The sequence below is a fragment of the Nyctibius grandis genome, chromosome 5 (assembly GCF_013368605.1).
Source record: "Nyctibius grandis isolate bNycGra1 chromosome 5, bNycGra1.pri, whole genome shotgun sequence".
Taxonomy (NCBI): domain Eukaryota; kingdom Metazoa; phylum Chordata; class Aves; order Nyctibiiformes; family Nyctibiidae; genus Nyctibius; species Nyctibius grandis.
The window spans coordinates 82,579,484-82,604,018 of NC_090662.1; the positions used below are offsets into that span (position 1 = coordinate 82,579,484).

General features: G+C 42.6%; 1 protein-coding gene across 9 annotated transcripts in view; it reads right to left on the minus strand.

Moving 5' to 3' along the window:
- Positions 1-10,009: 10,009 nt before the first annotated feature.
- The window catches only part of MPPED1 (metallophosphoesterase domain containing 1), a 67,957-nt gene continuing 53,431 nt past the window's right edge, over positions 10,010-24,535 (minus strand). For 8 of the 9 annotated variants that reach the window (XM_068401918.1, XM_068401912.1, XM_068401913.1 and 5 more), the window contains 3 exons: positions 21,135-21,250; positions 16,359-16,472; positions 10,010-12,767 (listed from right to left, as the gene is read on the minus strand). In XM_068401918.1, coding sequence (XP_068258019.1) covers positions 12,649-12,767; positions 16,359-16,472; positions 21,135-21,250 — 349 coding nt within the window. In that variant the 3' untranslated portion in view covers positions 10,010-12,648. Of the gene's footprint in view, positions 12,768-16,358; positions 16,473-21,134; positions 21,251-24,535 lie in introns of those variants that run through there. The other variant, XR_011048251.1, reaches the window with a different exon arrangement.

Consider the following 24,535-nt stretch of genomic DNA (forward strand, 5'->3'; position numbering starts at 1 on the left):
CTGTGATTCATACGTGGCCATACTGAAATGTAGACCAATTTGCTGTACCTCATTTTCTTAAAAAAAATCTAGATCAGAGTGTACCTGTGAGCCATCCTATTCAGTATTTCCTGCAGTGCAACACTTGGTTCATCTATAAAGGGTTTCAGTAACGCCTTTTTTTGGGGGGGGAGAGGCAGATTTCCCGGTCAAGTTCTAGCAGTTAAATCATGTCGGGATAGGAACCACTACCTGGAGGACCCTACAAAACACGTAGCCTCTTAAAGATGATTCCTCATTTAATTACATCAGTTAGGTGGTTTTTAATTCATTTAACGTGTGCCATGTCGAAATTATATCATTCCCGTTTCCTCCTCAAAATACTAGCAATGGTGCCAAGTCATGTGCCTTACAGAAGTCTATTACCTTAACACTATTTCATTTGTCATCCAAACTTGTAATCTCATAAAAAGATATCAAATTAGTTTGAGAAGATCCATTTTACTTAAACCCACCTTGATTAGCATTTAATTTTATTAGCCCTTTTAATTCTTTATTACTCAAGCCTTGCACAATCAATCCCATTACTGCTTTTTTCTGGGGATCAAAGTCAGGCTAACGCTCTCCCACTTCGGCCATCCTCTTTCCCTTTTTAAAATATTGGCACAATTTCAGCTCTCTCTGGACTGCTGAGACTTCTCTCATGTCCTGACGTATATGAAAATTCATTATTAGCAGTTTAAAAAGCTCCTCAGCCGACTTCTCAGATACAAAGTTCCCAATTCAAAACATTTGGTAATTGCTGTTTAACATGCTGTTTAAGGACTGCTGGGCTGAAAAGTACTTGGTCACCAGCACTGTGTAATGTCCTGCTATCACCTGGCCTTTTTGTCTGCACACAGCAAATATTTACTTAAAAATTCCACCTTTTTAATAATACTGTTGGTGAATCTCCCATTCCCATTTGCTTTCATATTCTTATCATTACCTTTTCAAGACATTGATAGTCCCTGCGCATATTTGGTTTCCTCGTCATTTTTTAATACAAATTTCTTCCTTCATCAGTTTGGTATACATCTTTATTTTTTTTTCAGTCTGCTTTTATTTACCCTGAAAAACAGGGTGGTGTTTGTTTTTTTTTTTTTTAAACCAGTTTGGGTCTTCCTGGATTCTGGGACTGTTCTTTGGCAAACTTTCTTAAACGGTTTGAAAATACCATCTATGTTTTCCTATTTAAATGTTTTTTCTCCCAACTGATTTGTTACTTTTTGGCTTTATGAAATTCCCCTTTTTAAAAGACAAAAGAGTTTATCTGACTTGTCTGTCTCTTTATTTCACGTTTACACAGTGGATGTGATTAAAGTCAAGGCTGTTGATACCTCAGGCTGCTTCAGCATCCTCTTTCCGTGAACCAGTTCTCCTTGTCCATCAAGATGAGATGTGCAGATGTTCCTGCTGGAGGTAGCCTTTTTGTCAGAAAATTGTCATCTGGGGACTTTAGAAATTCTGGAAGACTGAAATCTCCAATTTATACCATTCAGAATGAACTGCCTCTCAACGATGAGTGTGGGGTGTGTTGCAAACATTATTGATACGTGTTTAAGTAGCAGTCATCCTCCATGGGGATGACTCATAAAGCTCAATTGAATTTAATAGTGTCAAGTGATTATCACATGGCAGGACACCCCAGCTTTACTTCTTAGGTTCTGTGGATGAATAAATATTCCAGTTGACTGACTTGTTGCCGGCATCACCATTTTATACTGTGAGCCAGTTTTATTTCCCTTTTTCTGAGTTGAACTTTTCTAAAGAGAATATAAACAACTTAATCTATATTCCTGTCATGTGTCATCCTATTAGGGTTCATTAATATCAGCTAGTTCAAACGCACATTTCTAAACAAGCAATTTCTATTCCTTGCATTTATTACCTGGGCTTCTAATCTTGATACATAATCAATTTAAGAATATCCGCACAGAATAGTCTTTGTCTCTGCTATATGTTGCCAACACAAAGATTTTGTACAGTCTGAGGGTTTGGTGGTCCCTTCTTTTCACACACTTCTTTTAATTGAAACCCTTCCTTGAAGCTCCAGACAGCCTGGTCTTCTACAGAAGAGGAGCTCTTCCAAACTGTGCAGTTTTTCTAGTGTCCTAAAAGCCCAAATTCTTTAACTTATACTTCCTAGTTAAGCAGCATTTTCAGTGTCAGGTCCTTGTATCTCCTGATTTCCTCCATTTTCCTCCAAGAGGATACCTCAGACATCCCTCTCCCTCAGCTTCTTTTGGAGTGTAATTTTTTCTAAGCTGGACCATGAATCAGTGCAGCAGCGTCTGCTGATTTCATGGTGGTGTCCTTTGTGCTGTGATTCTTTCTGTCAGTTCATCACTCTGGTGCCAGCCTGTCCCTTGGACAATGTTTCTTCCTCCTCTTATCCATGCAACGGGAGTTGATCTGCCTCTGTGATTTTGTCCTTTTCTGCTTCTTCCCACCACCCAGTGCGGGGATGCTCTCTGCATTTCACTGTCCCAGTACATAAAATTTCTTACACTTGTCTCATAGAAATAGTAAAGGCTGTGCACCATATTTACTTATCAAAGGCAATCAGCAATTGAACAACTTCTAAAACAAAATCCTTCCTCAAAGAACAAACCTTCTTGCTTGCTATAGCTCAGGTTCCTGCATTTGAAGTCTCATATCCCAGCTAAACCTGAATCAAACCACCATGGTTTGCAAATAGCTACATAGTCCAGCACACCAAGTGTCTGACTCTTACAGGGAGTGATGCAGGGGACATGTACCTGTGCCCCGCTGATGAGTTGTTCTGCTTTGAAGATGTATTCCCTTAAAAAGCTGAAATGTCCCTTGGAAAACAGTCACAAAAATTAAGTGCAAGTGTGTTGTAAATTTAGGCATAATGAGCACAATTTTTCATTATAACGTGATCAGGGTTTTTCCCCTGGAATGGAGGCTGCTCTCATGTGTCCAGGTGAAGTGAAGGTTCAGCAGAAAGGGTGTCTCTCTTGACGTTTCCAGCTCAGCTAGAAAAGGGCATAGTGCAGAGATGATACACATGGCTACTCTTGACAACATCCCAAAAAATTGCATAAGCCTTAGGGTGGAGTCATTTTAGGATGCTCTTGGCTCAAACTTACTGAGTTAGATGCTCATTTTGCTGAAGTCAGTGCTCATACTTCCACCAACTTCAGCAGGACCAAGACTTTATTCCAGTACACATTTCTTCAGAGTAGGTTTTCTTTCTGCTTTCCCAAAACAACCAAAGCAAATCAAGCCGTTGCACTGAAGTCATCAGAGAAGAAGAAAGGAAAACAGCAGGCCCCAGGGTTTTGCTGTGGCTCCCATTAAGTTTTATAGCAGCTGGGACAGCCAAATGGACATGCCGGCTGCCTGGAGGCCATGTGCCAGCTCTGAGCCAGTCACCATGCAGGAAGTCACCATACAGTACATCACTGCGTAGCCACGCAGGCTGGGGCGCACTGGGGATGGGGAGCAGTGCAGGTAGCTTCTCTTGGGAACACAGGACATTGAACTTTCTCTTCTACAAGGAGGAGAGTTTTTCACCATGAGGGTGGTCAAACCTGGCACAGATACGCAGAGGGGTAATGAGACCTCCATCTTTGGAGATACTCAAAATTTGTTCAGAGGAGCCCTGAGCAGCCCACTTGGCTGGATGGGCTTCAAGTGGGAGGTTGGGCCAGGTACCTCCAGAGGTTCTCCAGCCTGAGTGACTCAGAAACCAGACTTGGGGTATTTTGCTCCTCACAGAGTACACTGGTTTCCAGATTCAGTGGACCTGGGGCTTTTGACAGAGTCTTGCACAGATTCAGCTCAGCTTTGCACTTACACTGGTATCAGTACCCTCTTCTGGTACTTACTTCTGGTAAGCTTCTCACTTACACTGGTAACTGTACCCTCTTGTGGGAACAGCTGTGCAGTCCTCTAGCCATGTACACAGGAAAGGAAAAGCTACTGTGAAGCCACCGAGGAGTCAAGAGAAGTAACTGCCTTTTACATCCATAAGGAACTGTTAAAGAATAAAACCAGTCTTTTTTTCTTTATTAAAAAATAAAAACCACACACACTACCTTCCCATTGCAGCTCTACATGTGGGCTGTGATTTCCTGATGATTTTTAGAGCAACACCACAGTTGCCGAACACAACTGCTATTAATAATGCCAGTGCGGAGACTGCCGAGACAACACTATTCTTTAAAGGACACTCTCCTTTTTCGCTCAGAAACAGAAATGAAGCCAATAGGGAGCACAAAACATCACATTCACTTCTGAGAGCCCCATTCAAGTAATTTGCTTTCATACATTTCGTTGCTTTCCACCTCCCAGCTTTGAGTTCCTTTTGTTGTTTCTAATAGATAACACCAGCTTCAAAGTTTGGAGGAACCATTCCTCTTCTGCTGCTGTTGTCCTTTTTTCTTTTATTCCTTTAGCAAATGTTGATTTTATTTTTCAAGTTAAAAGGACCTGCTTTAACAAAGCATAACCAGGATCCAGGAGAGCCGGGTGTCTTGTGCTGCGGCATCCTGAGCTTGCGGAGGGGTGGAAGGACCCTTTCCTGACCAGCAAAGTCAGCTGCACCCTTTGCCCCTCTGGTCTACCCAACCCTGGGGGTTCGGCGGAGAAGGTCCTACGCTTTAGATTAAAATCTGTGCACAAAATGTTCCTATACCTTTTTTAAGGAACGACGTGCTCGGTAGCAGGTGAATTAAAAGCAATTAAGAAATCCTCTACTTTTAACTTAGGAGAGAGCACAGTATTTCCAAGTTTACCACAGTGTTAGTGAGCAACTCACTGGTTACAGCTGTCATGCAGCCAGCTCAGCCAGTGTCGACTCTAGTGCTAAAGGCAGTTGATGAAGTGTCTTCATCATAGTTTGTCGAGTGCCTTGTCTATATTTTCATGATTTATTACTTCCCTGACTTTCTTAGGTGTTGGGAGGAACAATGAATCAATCCAAGCATTTTCAGAGCTGGGACTGCTAATTGCATGAGCTCTGTTTACCGCTCGAGAGCTCCAGTTTTGACAAGTCTCTTGACCGCATGTTAATACGTGTGATTAATTGTTGTTACAGGCATCTGCAGAAACGAACCGAATAGGTAGCACTTCAGAGTTATTATTTCTTTCTGAACAAGCAATAAACATCATTATGTACACACTGTGTTACAAGCATAACAGGCAGGGAAAGAAGGCGCTTTTGAAGGTGTGCGGGTAAACCATTGCTCCCCAGCTGAAACGATGGGGCGGCAGGTCTGAAGCAGTTACTTCCCTTCACTCCTCGGTGGCTTCACAGTGGCTTTTCCTTTTCCTTTCCTGTGTACGTAGCTGCAGGGGGGTGCAAATGAGGGCAGAGCTGCTGCATCACCTGACATGTGAATGAGGGGTGGAAATCCTGGTCAGAGTGTCCCAGGCAGGCCACAAGGTTATCAAGGTGCCAAATGTTTGCACTGTTTCACAAACAGATGGGACAAACTCTGATGCTGGGAGGCTGGGGGACCCTGCTGGGCACCTGTCTCTGGAGGCTCGCCCTGCTCTGCCAGGCTTCACCTTGGCATTTGGTTCTCCTTGGTGATGAGCTGCCTTTGCTCTGTCTGGTGTTGGCATTTGTTTCCCCCCAGAGCAGGGCTCTTCCCTCCCCACACAGGGAAGCTACCCCATGTGCAGGTACCCACTTACCTGGAGAGGCTCAGGTGAGTTCTGGGAGATGTCCCCAGGCTCACCCCAAGCAGAAGGACCTGCCCCCTTCTCCTACACCACTCCCGGCTTGTTGTAGGTCCTTGGAGCTGGTACTGCTGAGGAAGGGTTTGTCTGCAGGCTCAAAAGCAAGACCAGGATGGTTTGCACATCATCCCTGGGGAGACCACACAGGTATCTAGAGTGGGGGTACACATGGTGAGAAGCTGCTCAGGGACCCCCACCACGAGTGGCATGAACTGGCAGGGACCAACAGGGCCGACCATGGGAATCAGAGGAGTCGGTGACAACGGAAAGGTAATCAGCAGCCGATACATGTCTGTGTGAAGAAGCTCTCCGTTAATTTTAAAGTATCAGGTAACAGATGCAATCAGAATGTCTGCGCCATGCAACAGCCTTATAAAACAGCAGAAGAAATATAAATACGGGTTTAATTGCCCACTCCACTTAAATTCCTTTATCTTGCATAACTTCATTACTTCTAGAAAATTTGGCCCAGACCATTATGGTGGGAGGTAAAGTTTGCAGGAGGCTATGAAATTTCCCACTGCAGCAGCAGCAGCCTGCCAGGGTGGGTTATTACACCGCACAGATGAGGGTATTTCTGTCTGCACAAAGCCCTCCGTCAGCACATTGGAGGCGAGGCACAGCGCCGTGCAGCTGGGAGCCCGACCGTCGCTTCTTCATGTCCCTGTGTCTCGGTGGAGGAGCAGCACCACCGGTCTGAAATGGAAGCCTGAAAGGACAGGGGCAAGCCTCTCCGAAATCCACAGCACACAACACTGAGGCCACCTGGCTCTGCGCCACGCAGAGGTGCCGACAGAGTCACCTACCCCCCACACCATCAGCTCTGGCTCCACGCACCCGCAGGCAGGGTCCCTGCTGGGGCACATGCTGTGGTGTCCCCAGCTGTTCCCTCACAAACAAGGGGACACTTGTTGGGGGAAGGCACTGCAGGATCCTCTGTGACCCCTTCCCACTGCTCCAGTGGCCTCTGTGGAAAGGTTCGTACCACCAACCCCAATAGTCTCTAATATTCCCAGTTTGCACTCGTCAGGGAGCGGGGCCAGCCCCGGCGTCCAGCCCAGACCCACAGTGAGCCCACAGCCTGGCTCAAATTGCAGTGGGGAAGGGGGAGTTGGGGCTGGGCTGGTAGGAGGGTGCTTCAATGTCACCTTCGACTTCCCCCTGCCTTTCCTGGCTATTGGGTAGCTCAGCTGGTGAGGCAGAGCAGTTTCCTTACACTAATTTTGCAGTTTAATGCTACCATAAGCCATTGCAGCATGTTTATAGCAACCAGCATTGTCCCATCTGGCCCTCCCCAGGCTGCTCATCCCATCCAGAAAGCAGAAAGCATTAAAAGAAAAATGTAATGCGAGCAAGCGAAATAGCAAACCTGTCTGGGTCGTTGTCTCCTATGGCTGTCCCTCCCCGCCCCTGAGGCTCGCTGCGAGCCGGCAGCACAACCTCACCGTGCGGCAGTGCTCCTCCAGCAAAACCAGGGACGAAGCAGCCGTGCTATTGGTTTTGCTCTGAGCAAGCGAACAGCATCTTCTCCAGTGGTGGGAAGCGATTTGTCCACTAACCAGGGTCGCATTGCACTGAATCAGAGTAAACGGCACGAGTGCGAGGGCACGTTGTGCGCTGGCCCAGTGGCAGGTAGTGAGGTTAATTACTGTGCTTGGTTTTAGCCCATCGTGCTCTAGAGTGGGAATACACTTCACTGGGGTGGGGGAGAGGAAGCGGAACGGTTTGTAGAAGAGAAAACCTGTTCCTTTAAATCTATTTGAAAGCTTTTGGTACATCAAAGTCCTGGCAAGAAGAGGTATCTCTGATATGTAATTGGTGTGGACACTCACAAGGTTTTGATACAGACTTTTGTGAAAGAGCTATTCACGAGAGGCAAAGCAGGGTCACGGGTTAGGCACTAGCCAAGAAACAAAACCCCCAAAAGCAGAACAAGGACTGGGCAAATGTCACATGGCTTCATAACCCACCCAGCAGCACCCCCAGCCCCGGGGCTGCTCACCACACACAGCGGACGAGGTGCTCCCGACAGCAAAGCCCAACCAGGGGTGACGAGGATTGCAAAGGGCATCACCAAAGTCAGAGGAATGGGCCAGAGCAGGGGAAAAGGATCCCCCCATGGAGACAGCCTGGGTAGGGCTCCCTGGGAGGAAGGGGATGATGGTTGTGAAAACCAGGTAAGTCCAGATCAGCTGCCACCTCTCGAAGAGAAAACCCAGCTAGAGCCATGGGCAGCTCACCACAGTCCTCCACTGGGGGTTGCAAATATATATTATTACCCCAAAAAATCCTAAACAAATGAAGAACAGAATTGGATGGAGATCAGGAGATAAAGTAGCAGGGAACTGTGTCCAAATGCTCGGATAGGGAGGAAGAAGAGGTCCTCTTCTTGCATCGCTGCCTCTTACCAGCTCCCAAAGGACACATCAAAAAGAGAGGGGGGAGCATTTCCAAGATGGGAAAGTAAGAGGGTTAGAAATAGAGTCTAGCTAGAATTGAAATTATTTTAATTTCTAGACAAAGTGAGTAAAAAGCAACATAATGGCAGTATACAAAATAACGAATGGCACAAAGAAGGTACATATAAGTACTCCTATTTACACTTTTCATATAAAAAGAGAACAAAGGGACAGTCAATAAACCCGAACGGCAGCACACGTACAAGGATAAGAGAAATACTGTTGTTCTAATGCACTGTGCATAATCACCCGGGGAGCTCGCTGTTCCAAAATATCACTAAAATTGCAGATGCGGAGAGACTTGCAAGAAAGGGACAGGAATGTACCTGAAAGAAAAGAACATTTGCAGTTATATTCACTATATGTGAGTTACATTAGCAGTGAGAAATAACATGGGCTTTTAAGAGAGAAATTCTCATACAAACAAGAATAAATGGGAGAGGGGCAAAGATCCCCATGGGCAGATTATTCCAAAAATTGCCTTCTAAGGAATGTCTTGTTCCTCCTTCCTCTGAAGCACTTATATTGGCTATTGGCAGCAATCAGCAATGGAAGAAGACAAACTACTTCTTATCCCCTCTGACTCCCTCCTGTAGCAAGACCAGAGCACCTTCCCGCCCGCTCTGTCACCCAGAGACAGGGGTTTTCACCTTTCCTCCCCGCAGCCACCTCGCCGGTGGAGCACCTGGCAGGGCCAGCCCGGCATGCTGCTGCCACCGGCCTCGCTTCCTGCAGCGATCTCCTTGAAGACCATCATAGTTTTGGAGTCTCTGGCTTCAGGGGCTACCAAATAGCATCGTCTGAAAGCCTAAACCCCATTCCCCAGGCTGGGGTGCAGCGGCAGTGGGTGGGGGCTCTCTGGGAAAAGGCAGCTGCTCGGGCGGATGCCAACTCCCAGCTTGCTCATTCCTTGTAGCCAAGGAACGTTTCACATCTTCAGCCATATGTGACTGAAGGAGGTAAAAATAATCTTATCTTTTTTTCATGGACATGCAGTGCTATCTCCCCTATTCATCGCATAAATGAACTGAAATTAATCTCGGTGACAGTTCTGCCTGGTGACGGGAATGCATGTATTTGTGATACACATCAGCACACCTTCAGGAGCGATGCTACCTGGATAAGTATCAGTGAAGGTCAGCAATGGGGAGGTGGGGCAGGAAGTGACTTGAGAGAGCATCCCTGAATTTAAATAGAGCTGACAATTGCAAAACTGCATGTGTGGAAACCTTCCTTTTCATGGCCTCCCTAATCTGAGAGAGATCAGATTTAAGGCAAGAAGCCCAGGCCTTGACTGTGCCCACAAAGTTAAAATAATAAGTCACCTCGGCTTTATCTCCCTCTCTGGGAGGTTCGTGTCCTTACACTCAACTCACAGCATGAACCATCCTTCCCCTGACTGCCCACCATTCCCAAAGGACGGCACCCCAGCTCCCGACTGCTTCATGGCTCCGTCACATTCCCTCACTGTAGCTTTTCCCTACCTCACGGGCGCTTCTGGCCTATTCCCCCACCAAAATACATCAGTTAGAGGAATGGGTTGCTGTTTTCCCCTCTGCAGCCCCAACTTCCAACCTGCTCCCTTCCACGGGAGATGTGGTGGCCTGAAGCTGGCAGACGGAGCAGGGCACCTTCTGCCCATCGCCCCCAGCCCCTCTGCCAGTTGCCCCCCTGAGCTGATTCGCAGCCTGTCGCAGTAACAACTTCAATGTCCCACAGGTTGGCTCCTGCACCTGGAGAAGAGAGGCAGCCTGTCCCACATGGAGCTGAATGCATGAGGTGGATATAAAGAGGCCTTATTTTTTGTCGTTTTTTTTTTTTAAGACTTTATTTGTCTAACATGCTTGGACCAAAAATTACAACAACAATCAAGTTATGCCAAAATGATTAAATAACCTTTAAGCTTTCATACCTCAAGTACTTTAAATGATATTTTGAAGTAACAGCTGCTTTTGTATCCTTTCCACATAAAAATACACAGTATTTTGAAGATACCTTAGGAAAAATTATTTTTAAGAGAATAGTTTATGGTCAACATAGAAATTTTGTTGAGGCTAATAAAAGGACCTCTTCCCCCCCACGTTAACATTTTAGTCTCTTAAGTGCCATGAGCGAATGTAAACATTTCAGTTGTCTTTAACATACAGCCAATTTCCTGCCACATTTGTTTCAAACTGCTTGAATTGTGACTAGCTAAGACACTTTTATTCTAGCTACTCGCTATTGCTCATCTTCCTAATGATGGCGGGAGTCCATATTCAACTATGAATTTCAGTCCTTGCCGATTTAGGAGCTGATCCTGCAATTTCTACACCAATAGATTTGACAAAAGTGGCCCCATCTGAATTCATGGCAGACTGCTCAAGGGCTTGTGAACTATTCACCCAAAAACCACTTGCAGGCACCACCGATCATTTTGGGTTTCGTTTCAGGAAAAAGCAGCAAATTAGTTTAGACTCCAAGTCACCCAACAGCGAAGAAAATGACAAGAAATGACAGACCCAAGACTTGTCATGGTTTCTGCTGATCTGGTGGTTTTTGGTGGGTCCACAGCCCACGTTAGTTACTGGGCTCGAATGCCGCTGCTCCCAGCAGCAGCCGCCCATGGGAAGCCAGTGGAACATGGTGTTTCTGCCTACCTCGCTTAGAGTTGTGGCTGACATAGCCTGGTTTTGTGATACTGGTATTTTAAATTGTGTATGCATATAATGCACATGCAGCTGCTACGGAAAGCTCACATTTACATCCATGTATTGGGCAAAATGTAACATACACAATTATCCACTGCGTGTGTGCAGAAGTGGCCCATGCACAGACCTGCTAACAACCCTGTATTGGTAGTGCGATGATCTGCCCACTGTGTGCGGAAAGATTAATGTCTAGATGCTGTCAGCCCCAAATTCAGGATGTCCACGTTCAGAATACAGCAGTTAAATTACCTCCACCGAGGCAAAAAGGCTCCTCTTTGAGCACAGAGAAGTTTGTTAGTTCAAGGCAGAAATGTGTTTCTTGTAGGGCACGTTTGAAGCACTTCTTTTTTTTGGTGGATTTGTAATCAATTCTCAAGCTTCTGCCTAGGACAGGACTGAAGTTCCAGCAGCTTCAACACCTCTGCTAACCTGCAGGAAAGCTGCACGGGCAGTACTAGCGTTGGCCATCCCAACCAGCTCCTGACACATCCCCTGCTTTGCTTGGCGTCACATGCAACATGACAGATGGATTTCAGCTTGGTTGATGATTTTGTCTTGGGCCTCTCTCAGCAGTGTCCATGAGCGGGCAGACAGCAATGACAGCTTTTGTGAGGCGACCCTGCTCTGTACCCATTGGCATGTACTCATCACTCATAGCACTCAGGCTACTACAGAGCTACTCAAAAGTGAATGCCCAAACTCCACCTTGAGATGACCCCTTCCCCTTGACATCCACAGGGTCCCCCAAGGACAAAAGGATCACAATGACATTTAATCACATCTGACTGGGGCCAAATTCAAACCAGTAATCTCATCACTGGCTGCATGTCCCATTAACAGGTTTTAAACAAGTAATCCCAGTGGGTTTTATTTAAAATACCACTACTTAACATTGGGTGGGGTTTTTTTTTGCTTTTTACATACAATCACATATCGCCTTACCATATGAAAATGGTTATATTTTTTCTGCCTTTTTTTTTAAGGGAAATGTCATCCTTTTTTTCACAGGCGAGTACAGGTTACAAATTCCTGAGTTTATACTGCACTTAACACAGTCTCCCTTCTTGAATGTTGAGCTGTTTAGGCATGCTGGCAATATGCACCATTTCCCTTACCATCTGTAATGCCAGATGTAGTAAGACTTCATTTCAGTACAGTGAATTAGGGCCTCTGTTGCATTGGTTTCAAATAGATGCAAAGATGTAGACCTGGAGGACTTGAAGTAATAGCTTTCCTCCTGTAACTGGTCATTCGTGCACCATCGTTTATATTTGCCATGTTAATTAAGGGAAAACATCTTTACCATCATTTTTCTTTTACCAAGAGCTCACTAGGAAACATCTGAAATGAGGAAATCCTAGTCTAAACACTTAAGTTTAAACTGCCAACTTTCTTAAAGAAACACTCCTTTGAAAGACATTGTTCTTTTAATAAGTCCAATATAATGTACGGTATATACAAAAGTCCCTACTTGAGAGAGATATATATGTTTATGTATATATATATATATATATATGTGGAATGCATTCACTTTTCCGTGTTCACAAATATTTTAATGTTGAAATGTTAAAGTCTTTAATCTGTTTCTGGCACCAAAATGTCTTTGTTCCTCATCCACTTTTGTCACTCAAAATTTATCTGCAAGAGCTAGCAGGGAAAAAAGAAGAAGGTTTTCGCTTTTTTTGTTGAATGTTCCCTGTCGGGATTCTCAGCCAGCAATACAAAGTTGCTAATGTGTTGGGCACAACTTTAAATCCTCATTATAATCATGTGTTCCTTGGAGTAGGTAAGTCAATAACTATAGGTGGATTAAGTGGCTGGTAATTCACAGTGCACACAGATGCATTCACATAGGTAGTAGTTCCATCAGCCATGACACCATAACCTACAAAGAAAGAAAAACTCTAGTTACTCTCATTATTCATTATTATCTTTTTTTAATTATTCACCTTTATCACACAATGATAAGTGCCACATTTATTACTCAAAAGGAATTTAAAAATTCTCTTAATGAAAAACATAAAGGTCTCCTGAACAAATACCATTTGTCCTACAGCAGAACTTTTTGCCATCTTTTAAATTGTGTAAGAAAAGTAAAATGGACCCCCACTAGCTAGTGGCTATAATATCTGGCAGCCAGTAGCCAAGCCTCCTTAGAAAGACAGGCATTTTTCTCTGCAAAACTTTCTTCTTAAAACCTTCTCAGTTTTGGAAAGGATGAGAAGATAGAGCTCAGGCAATTGCAGCACTGAAAAAAACATACTTCTGATCATTCAGTTTTGCAGCCATCGGTACAGCAAACTTTGGGCAATTTTCATTTTTCCATCTTTTTTTCTGTCCTGTGTTGTGTACCTTTTAAGCAACCAATGAAGAAAAAGTATTGCCTAACTAAGGGGAGTATGTGTTCATGTGCACCTGGGCGGGATTTGTCTAATAGGAGCCTCTTCTCCCCATGTGTTTAAACTTGACTAATTGCAACCATATTTGATGGAAAGTCTTTGCCCAGGCAGAGAAAAAAGGGCTTTATTAACGCATTCTCTGACAGACAAGGTGAATTCACACCCTGAGACGCCATAACATTTCCATGGCAGAAAACACCCTTCCGTATGCCTCACCAGTGCCGAAAAACTTTTAAACTACATCTCATGTCTGACTAGACACCCAAGCCAAACAATTCCAGAGCTAAATCTGCAGAAAATCAAACTTCCAGCTCTAATGCCTGCAGAAATACAGCGAAAGGCTGTTTCAGAAAGTGAAGAAGCAGCCCTTTAACTGCCCTGGTGTTACGAAAAAGTAGACGCACTCTCCATTGTCAAAAATCTTTTCATGAATGACCAGGAAAAAACATAAGCTTGGTTATACTAAAACTAAAAATTTAATGTTGGAAATTTGTACTGAAATATTAAGATCAACATGAAGAAATGCATTCACAATCAGAAATATATGATTTTGGGGAAATCACCTGGTAAAAAGCATTCGTACTAAGATTCAATCTCATCATTAATGAAGTTAATGGTGAAACATATTCATCGCTACATACACCGAGTTCAGGCTATTCAAATCGTAGTTACCTAGGATCCTACAGTTTTTCTGCAATTTCATGTCTTACAGAAGCATTGTTAGTTGCAGAATTTACAAACAAAGAAACAGTAGCCAAATTCCTTTCTTTTTTGTTCCTTAAAATACCCTGAATAATGCAGGGCCTCCCGGGCTCCCCACGGAAAAACCACAGTATAATTAGGGACTAGGGAGGGAAGAAAACTCTTGTCAGGTTCCTGTCACAGACATTTCTTTAAATCACTTGCTGTTTGCCACAGAACAATTGTTCTGTGTAAAACACAAACTGCACAGAGGACAGTCAGCCTTGCTGCTGGGACTTTCTGTCTCCTCGGCTACACGTTTGGAGAGAACAGAATCAGCTTGCTAACACATTCCTTTTGCTGGAAGATTCCTAATGCTACAGTTTTCACTCCTACCCTACTGCGAACAGAGCTTCCCCGGCCACGACCTCAGCCAACCACTGGCTGTAATGGGCAAACCAGGATTTTAGCCACAGCCCCTGCCATGCTGCTTGTCACTTCCATGGGTTGATCAGCAGCAAGCCCACATGTAGAGATATTTTTTGGCAGAGACAGCAGTGCAGAGGGGGAATAGGGAATAAACACCTCTTCTATGCACCTCTTCCTCCTGGATGTTCAGTAAATGACTGCTGCAGATGTAGCTATGCTCAGTCAGGGGAGGAACTCATCTGTTCAAATCATGCATTCTCCCTACAAAGAGCAGCTTCATTTGCACAGGCTGTCTGCAATGGGAATTCTCCTCTGCAGAGATTTAGCATCCCACTGCAAAACAGGCTATGCAGTTCCCCATTTGCTTTCTCTAAATTATGAGAGTTAATAAGAAGAGTACTTTGTTTCTGTATTCTGATACCTACTGTGCCAACTGTATTAATTCACAAGATTTACCATCCTGTGGAGGTGCCATTCTTTTCCCTTGGGAGCCAAAGTTGGGCTTGGTCTTAGTAGATGTGATTTTGTTTACCTGCCTGAAGCTTCACGGCTTGCTAAGTGTTTGCTTATATCCCCTTCAACCCACTTGGCTTATGATTTCGGAAAAGACAATGACTTTGAACTGTATTCACCAGCTCTCTTGTACAGAATCTCAAAGACTGCTATAATAGCAAAGAGTTAGGAAAAATACTGTCTATGTATTTTTTGTTTACTCTGTGATGTAACAGCACCTTGGACATTAACTAGGCATTAACAGGTCAATGCAGATGAGACACATGAGGAGAATGGACTTAATCCCTGAGCTGTAAAATAATGATCTGAATGTCTTCTCCAACAACTTTACACCAGTGCACCTCTCACCATTGTCACTCCTAACCTAGAACGGTGAAACCACCCAGTAGCAAGTCAGAGTGGGATTTCTTGGGAAGAGTAATAGTTCTTCACAAAACCAGAAGTATCTGAGTGCCAGCTACTCCAGCTTTTCTGTTTGTTCATTTCTACACTGGTGAGACCCACAGGTATCCTTCAAAGGCTAGAGCAGTCCCAGAAGCAGAAAACTGGCAGTTGTGGAGAACCTTTTCCTGCCAGTAAGTTAACACTGCCAAGAACTAAGCAGCTGATAATACACTCTTACATGCCAATGGTACACTTCTGCACAGCTCAGTGGTCTCTTTTGGTAGGGGCACTGCTTGAAGTCTTGCTGCCACAATACGTGAACAAGACGGACTTCTCTATAGCAGACAGCATCTACCTTTCCCTTTGCCTGGAGACAAACCCCTACTGTCACTGACTTCAGGGAAGCATATCTGTCACCATTTACTGACTTAAGGGAACTATTTTTTTTCCAGTTAAAAATCAGATAGTCATGCGAACTGCTTTGTTTCGTCTGGGTACAAAATGTTTCCCCTGCCAAAGCAAATAAATACATGACTAAATATTTTGAACTTTTACACAAGTCAGTGGTAACATCCCTCTTGATTTTAACTTCATATACACACTGATGGGGAGAGACAACCTTTATTGTACAATCGTGAAGATTAAGCCTTAGAAGCAACTCCCAAAGCATTCTTACCCATTTTACAAACACAGAAACTGACACACAGAGAGCTTACATGAATTATCTTAAGTCACAGAGATTCAGCAGAGGAAAATACAATCCATCATTCCTAATATTTAGTCACTTTCTGTAACTACTGGACTCATGTACTTATTTTAAAATTCACAGTAATCCTCTCCATGAAGGAGGCATTACCCTGTTTTATAGATGTAGAAACTGAAAGAGAAGCTGAAGTACAAATATTGAAATGTGGGTATCAGCCAATCTAATCTCTATAAATGGAGCTAAATAAGTATCTGTATTCCAGAAGTGCTTCAGTTCAGACTGAAGTTTGAAAATGCTAGTTAAACCAGACAACTTCTGTGTTTATGGCTTTTAAATATATATATAGAGAGAAATGTGTTCTGACCTTCATGGATATGTCCAAAAACATGAAGCCTTGGCTGTATTCGTCTCTGGACTGTGTTCAGCAGCTCAACACATCCTACCCGTTGCATTTTCTTAGGAACCCAGTCTAGAAAACCTTTGGAAAAAAAAAAGGAAAGCTTTAAAAGAAGACAGGTTATCTGCAAAGCTGTACTGCTATACAGTATTTCTGAGACTTCATGTCTCGTGGCTATTCATAAGCAGCCATAGAAGAATTGACACAGAAAAAACAGTGTTTGCTTGGTAAGGAGAAGAGGAAGGAAGGAAAAATACTTGAGGAAAACCACAGAAGCTCATCTGAAGAAAAAGGACTATGATAACTCTTGCCAGTTGTTTTTCAAGGGGAAAAAAAAAGCACTGCAATTAAAGCATTTTTGCACTGCTATTAATGGGAAAACTCAATGTTTTATCCATTCTTCTTCCCTTAAGAGAGTGAGGTGTAAACAACAGTATGTCCGAAGTGAGTCTCAAAAGAATCTAAGTCAACATTTATCTACTTAAATCTAGTCCTGGGATCTAGTTTTTAAAATTGAACACTAACTGGTGTAATGGAATCTGTGTTGCTAATAATAAAACTATATTGTTATCACATTGAATCTTACAGCAGTGGAACTTGGGTGAAGAACCCACAGCATGCCTAAAAACAACACTCTCAAGTAAAACTGATTTAAGCGCTTCATGACACAGCAAGCCCCACTACAGTAAATCTATGGACCTCAGACAGGAAGAGAAACTCAGCCCTTCTGCAGTAGATGTTTTTAAGGGCTACATTTACTTGCACGAAGTTTGCATAAAAATGAATTTTTATGAATACAGATGAAAATGTACACCAACTTGCTTATATGTCTAAAAACATATTGCAGGGGGATGCTTACTGCCAAGTGAAGTCTCGTCTTTCCTTCAAAGTAGCAGTATAAGAAGGATATTGTTGTGTTAGAGGGTTTGCAATAAACAATCTTGTTTTCCTTCTATAGTTCTGCCATATTCATCAGGCTCAAATTTGGAAACCTAAAAGATAAAATCATTCTGTTTTTCTTTAGTTGTTCTGGTACTTTCCCTGTGTGCTTGTCATAGCTTTGTATCTCTGACTTAGATTGCTGCAACAGCATGAATATATTGTGCCTTTGAGAAAACGGTAGTCAGCCAGAGAGGTATAGACTGGACCTAGTTTTCACTCATTTACTTTTGAGGTCCACTCAAGCATGGCTAAATAGCAGCTAACCAACTGGCTTAAAAGACCAGAATTGTGGTATTCAAGCTCTTGTAAAAGCTCTCAGATTTGCTAGAGCTTCCGGGCAGGTTCACACATTAATAAATACCTCTTTAGATGCCAGTGCTTGAAAACTGGGCCCAGGATACTGTGGGGTTTTATGAAAATGGTAAAAATTTGCCTTGTATCATGGTTACTCAGACAGCTAAGTCCAATTTTCAGAACTGAGTTGGGAATGCGGCATCCTAAGCATCGAAAAGAGGAAGTTCTGATAATGGCCATAGACTCCTAATTCCTTCAGACACCTCTGAAGACGCTGCTTGGCTCCTGTCGGGGGAATGTACAAAGAGAAAGCCCCGCTCAATTACAGACAGAGCAGAGTAATGCTCAGTTCTGGTAACCTATTTTACCAGCCACTCTTGGTATCCAACACTGGTCAAAATTCACTGGAGGAAATAAGTATTTAAGATGTCAAAGTGGGGCCACCAGCTCCTCTGGAATCCAGTCATGCTTTTTTCAGAGCAAACGTGTTATAACCATAGGTTTTGTTACTTCAATGTTTCGAAACAGTTAATTGTCAAAATGTCTGTGGTGAACATAAAGCCAAAAGTATTTCCACTTCAAAAACTTCACAAACAAAAATCCATAAAATTAACTTCTCCATTAAATTAAGCATTATTTATGTTGAACATGTTTTTGTTTACATGCATTATCACCCTTCTGAAGCTTTCCCATATGTTTGCAGCTTATTATGTACACCTGACTACACAAACTAAGAATAATTGATTACACCTAGCTAACAATTAGAGTTCATCTTAGGGTTTTTTTAATGTTTGGTTACTTGAAACAGGTTTCTGCAGCTGTCAGGAAAGTATAAATCTCTGTCACAGACAAACAAGCAGGCAGCTACAAATGAAGACTTAAAGGTGAAATTAAATTAAAAACAAAGAAAAGAACAGAACTTTTTGAAGAAAAATAAAAGAATCATAAATGCAGATCTTTAGGAATCAGGGAAAAGACTGAAAAAGTTATACTATACATAAAAGCAACAAAAATATGCCGATTTAGAAATGAGCATTAGCACTGATCCCATAATCATGAATACTATATTTCATAAGCTATGAAATATATGGCATATCTTTATTAACAATAAACAGGTTACTAATAAAATGGTCAATAACAGTTGTTTTAACTTTTCTTTTCTCATTGTTTGTGAACCTCCTGTGTATCCCTGCTTTGGTTGCATCCCAAAACACTACTCTAAAACAGAAAAAACAAATTACTCAGATTTTTGTTATGTGCGTAACTGACTTAGAAACACAAAGTCCATTAACTCTTAACGGTGCTTCTGCATCTAAATCATGCAGGCAATTTTAAAACTATCTAATAATGTAGTATAATTAGTTTAGGAGGATGCGCGCTCTTTTGAAGTGAGGGAATGAGAAAGCAGCACAAAAAATGGATGATAGACAGAATTTAGGCAGCCATGCTGGAGAAAAAAGAGGAATCTGCAAGAGCACTGATTGCTGTTTATTATCATTAGGAACAGCTCTGGTGATACTGTCCAAGATCAGAACAACAGTAACCAGCTTTCTGGTTACAATGATTGCCTGGAAGGGTCAAGGAGGACCCTGTCTCCCAAAATGTCTGTGGACAGAGCTACACAATAAGGAGGTTCTGTAAGTTAGGCAGAGTGCTCATTTCTTTTGAAGCGTCATATATTTGTTCCATGGGTGTCAGGGAGACCAACAGCTGATGCCCTCAGGCAGAGGGTTCTGTGCCTGAGCCATCTATTAATGCATCAATAAGAAAAAGACAAAGAAACGGAACTTTTAAATAGAAAATCATTGGAGGTCAGTAGAAGCTTAAGAATTCAAAAAAAAAAGAGAACAAATACTAAGACATGGAGATGGGGGGGAATTAATGTTACCCCATCACAGTCAGTGGAAATGGGCAGCTCTTCCTCCGAATTACTACAATTATTAAATTATTTTTCAATTATTAAATTTACTATTAAATTTATTATTAAAGCATGTCTGTTGAGTGCCACGTCTGCAGTGCTCTCTAGAGGTTTTCCACCCTCTGCTGATCCCAGAGGCTGCCTGGAGAGGCCTGGTGGCTAAATTAGCAAGGTGGCTGAAGCTGGGTGGTACGAACCCCTCTCTCCACCTTCCAACACTGGATTTCAAGTGCTAGATACAGGGGTACTCTTCGGATCAGCAGAATGTTGGATTTCTTTACAGCTGATCAGCTGGTTTTAAACATGGCTTTAAAAGTGCTGAAAAAACTTCTAAAAAAGTTTTAAATACGACTTATAAATAAAACCGTATCAAAGACCCAGCATCATGCCTTGGATCCTAACAGTGATTATCCCCAGTACTAACCATTTGGAGGAAGGTCTAAACAATTAATTTCTGCCATCCACTTTTGCGATACAGGTCCATATTAAAATCAAAGCACATGCCCTTACTGTGAGAAACCATGCTCACAAAGAAGCCCTTTCCCCCAGGATTAGTGAGCAGTGGAATGCAAACATGTCTTTCTAAAGAAAACAACAAAACACAAACCCTTTAGATACTTTCTCCTCCAAGCTCTGAAAGAGGAGAAGAAAGGGTGGAAGACAACAGGGTTTTAGCTTCAGGAAATCGGGGAATTGAAAGGCTTAGAGAAACCAACTGCCTTCATTTCACACAAAGCACTCCTCCGCAGTAAGACTCAGCAGAACACTTAAGTACATGCTTCACTTCCCTGTCCATTTATTAAATTAGTGAGAGTTAAACACATAGTTGCATTAAATATAGCTTCCTATATGTTAAATACGTTGAAAAACATGTTAAAAGCCTTAAGCCTTTAATGGATCTGGACAAGTTTCTGTGATTATATTATTTCCATAACAGATAATTTCACTATTCTCTAGGAATATAAGAAATCTCTCCTGGCTTTTTATATCACCTATATTAATATTTGTAAAACATAAACGCAAAACTATTTCTTGTTGGTCTGTTAGTGTTGCCAGATTGTATTAAAGAGAGATAGGCAATTCACCCACACTGTCCAAAGAACAGGCAAACAATGGCAGCATTTGGGTTTGTGAGGCAGAAGATGCACCAAGTCAGTATGATGAGGAAAAACACAGACTCTGGGTACTTGTTAGTAGAGGAATGCTACTGTAAGTGAGGGAGAAAGTGCTAAAAAAATAAGATCTCAATTCTGTATTTCTCTTCAAGCAGGCTCCATGCTTGAAAACTTCTAATTTCACCAGTGGCAGAGTGGACAGATGCATAGGAAAACTAGACCTTGCTTATTTATAAAGCTCATTAAGGCTTTATGTGTTAAGGCTTTGTTTTTTAAGCCATTATTTAATTCCCTACAATTGAGCATAAGTAAACATGAAACATAAAACTGAGCTGAAGTCCTGGTGCTGCTGAAATCAGTACGGATGCTACTTTTAACTTTTGAAGTCAGGACTGCACTCTTTGTCTAAGGAGAGCCATCAGTTACTGTACAATCATCTGAAATACACAGCTACGAGCACTTGTATTTTCTTACCGAGAGGTGGTCCATGTGTTATAAGAATATCTATTCCATCTGGAATAAGGTTCCATTTCTCTAATAGTGCTTGGCCTCGTGGAAGATTAAAGCCCCAGCCATAAAACCAAGGTTGCCTGCCAAGAGAGGAGGAGAATGTCTTCAGTGCTACTTCCATGTACTGGTTATCTAATTAAAATACGGAGATTGACTCTCTACTAGCATGGAATTTGGAGACACAAATAGCATTCATTTTCTTCTTTCTGTGCACAGTGAAACCCTCTTTCCATACAACCAGTGTTATTTAATTTGTGTGGAAAATCAGTGCAGTCCTTACCACTTTCAGTAGGCAGCATACAGTAAAATATTCACAGTATTCCTCTAACTAGGTGAAAAGTAATTCTTACAAGACCTGGATACCAAGATCTCCATGTGTGAATTACCACGCTGGACTCCCACAACATCTAAAAGAACACCTGTCTCAGATACCTAAGTGTTGATATATGTTTCACATTGGCTCCCATCACATTTGGCCCTCAGCCTATGACCAGCAGGGCAAGGACAGACCCTAGCACAATGACAGATCCCACTCCAAAGTTGGAGACACCATCTATGCTGTTTTGGTTCCCTGACAGGAAGCATCTCATCAGAACAAGAATATTGCTTCTTTTCTTACATATAATTTTCTTCTGTCCTCTGGTGTGTTGACTTGCTTTTAAGTACGACTTTCCATATTCAGGATTTCTTATCAGACGGACATTTACATTTCTTAAAACATATTTATGGAGCAGCTCATCACGGAGCAGTGGGACTGTAACACTGCCAGTCAGAACACAATTTATCCATATCTTGCTATCCCATTGATTAAAAAACTATATTTCACAGCAATTATATCACAATGGTAAATTATGTCTTGCTGACTATGCTCTAATTCTAGGTCATAAAATTGAGGGGTTAGTTTTAGGTTGGAATTTTTTTATAATTTTTTGTCTGACATGTTCTGGTCATATCCATATTTGGAGAACAACAAATAGGCTGCTGTGATTTAATAAGGTTTATGATAATTGCAGCCTTAGTGTTTATAAATACATACACATCAACCAGAGTTCTCTTTGAGATGTTACTTTGTCGAGGAAAGCTTTATACTCCCTCGCCGCATCAAAAGACAGAAAGAATTCTTTCAAACAAATTCTCTGAACTCCATTTTACATCATGTATGGCAAAAACAAAAGAAAACGCCCAGAAAGCTATTATTCATCCTCTTCCATTACTGATGCTTGACTAACGTTTCAAAAATTAGCATGTCTGCAATCTTCATGATGATATATTTCCCACTTTTCCTTTCGGAATGCTGTGAAGCACATGTCTATTGAAAACAGCTTAAAATATAGAGCTTGCTAAAATATAAAGGGATGAGGCTTACCCAAGGGAAAAGAAAATTCTGCTACAAGGAGAGGAAGAAGGGGGTTTTGCACAATGTTTCCTGCCTTTCTTCCACAGATAAAAAAAAAAAGCCTCAACTTTTCTAGACAGATGACTGAGGGGCTTTCCGTGTCCATGGCTAAAAGCTCATCTCCTAGCTCTTCATCACACAGCACCCTGGATAACCAGGGTCCGGATAAACAGGTGTCCCAGGAAAAAAAAAAAAAAAAGGTGAAACTTTGTACATCTGCCACTGGGACCAGAAATACATCCTAGCCTCCAGAAGCTGTGATGAGGGAGGTGAAGAAGGTGTGTGAAGAAGAGATGCTCATAGCAGTAGCAATGAAGCGGAAATCTTGTTCTGAGTCAGGTTGCTCAGACCAGGGTGATTGGCTGAGAAAAAGACATATCCCTACGGTAGGTATATGACATCACGCTTTTCTGGTTACGTGTTCATCTCCTAGCAGCCTTTCCTCATAGGAAGAACAGCTTGTGGCTCACAGGTACATGACTTCTCACCTTCCTACTGCTGGGTGGCAACTCATGTCTAGTTACTGGCTTATTCTGCAGTAAGCTACCAGTGACGTCCCTGTATAACACTGTCACGCAGAACCAAACCACAGTCTGTGCAGTTTGATCAGCCTGTCTTTACGTTCAGCTCACCATTGACAGCATGGAAGTGTTTTTATCTCACAGGAAGACCCTGAAAATAAATAAACTGAAGTCTGCAAGGTGCTTGGATATTACAGAAGTGGGAGGCTTAATAAAAATACACAGAGGTTAGGCTTTTTCTAAACTCTCCACCCATCCCTGCCTTAGGATTGCGTTCCACATCTTACATGCCAAGTATCTTTCTTCACCAAGATGAAAATATTCAACTGTTTGGCAAATTGTCTTTAGACCCAGAGCAAATTTTTTTCAGGAGCAAAATCTCACTGACAGAAAATTTGCAAGGGCAAATAGGAGGCAAATGAAGTATAGGCATAATAAAACATGCCTTTAAAGCCACGGAGACTCAGTGAATACAGGCCCCTGCTGCCACCCATCACTAGCCCCGGTGCTGCTGGGCATGGACAGGATTGTCCCCAGGTCCTCGGTGGGAAGCGAGTCACCATCCTGCACTCTGCAGGTATGCCAGACACAGCAGAATGGGCCATAGCCACTCTGTGCCCCCAGAAAGAAACCGAGGAGAAAGATCAATATTTGCCCAACAAGAAAAGGTCAAAAACCTATGGAATAATTATTTTAAGGATACAATGAAGCATTTACAGAGAGACATAATCGTGACTGTCACAGGTCTTGCCAGAAGTCAGCTTAATCCTGCTGAAATCCAAATGATCATGAATGGCATATGCAGCTGTAAGAGTCTCTGCCTGCCTCTACTAGGGCTAGCCTATACATGGCCACTTCTTAAAAAGCCCGTTTCCGCTTATGAATAGGCATGATCTGCTTATTAAGACAAGCAGCACTTTCCCCCGTACCTCCCTCCCTCCCTTTGTGGTGACTGCAGCGCGTAGCAGCCTGAGCACAGGGCTGGTAAGTTATGCATGCTGGAGCTGTTCTTTTGTGAAGGGGAGATGTTACAACTTGTGTGATTTGCCATTGTGCTGTCTTTTGTGACAATCCTGAGCTCGAAAGAAATGTCTGGAATATTTCTGGAAAAAAAAAAAATCTGAAGTCCAAGAAAGGATTCAGTAGAGGATGTTGGCATGCTTTACATCTGAGAGAAGACAGACAAATCATACACTTCAGTGCCCCCACGCCCAAAGCAAAACCATCTTTATACGCACACGGGGATTTTACGAATCCGCAAGGCCCTTCTTCTGAAAATTTATTGCAAAACAGCCATCAAAGTTTCCAAGTAGGGGAACAAAAATGTTCTCTAATACCCACTAACAAGTCTGTGACCTGGATATCATGCACAGACAACTTTGTTTAAAATTTCCACTTACGATGGAACCTGAAAGCAAAGGTAAAGTCTTCATATCAAGCACCAAATT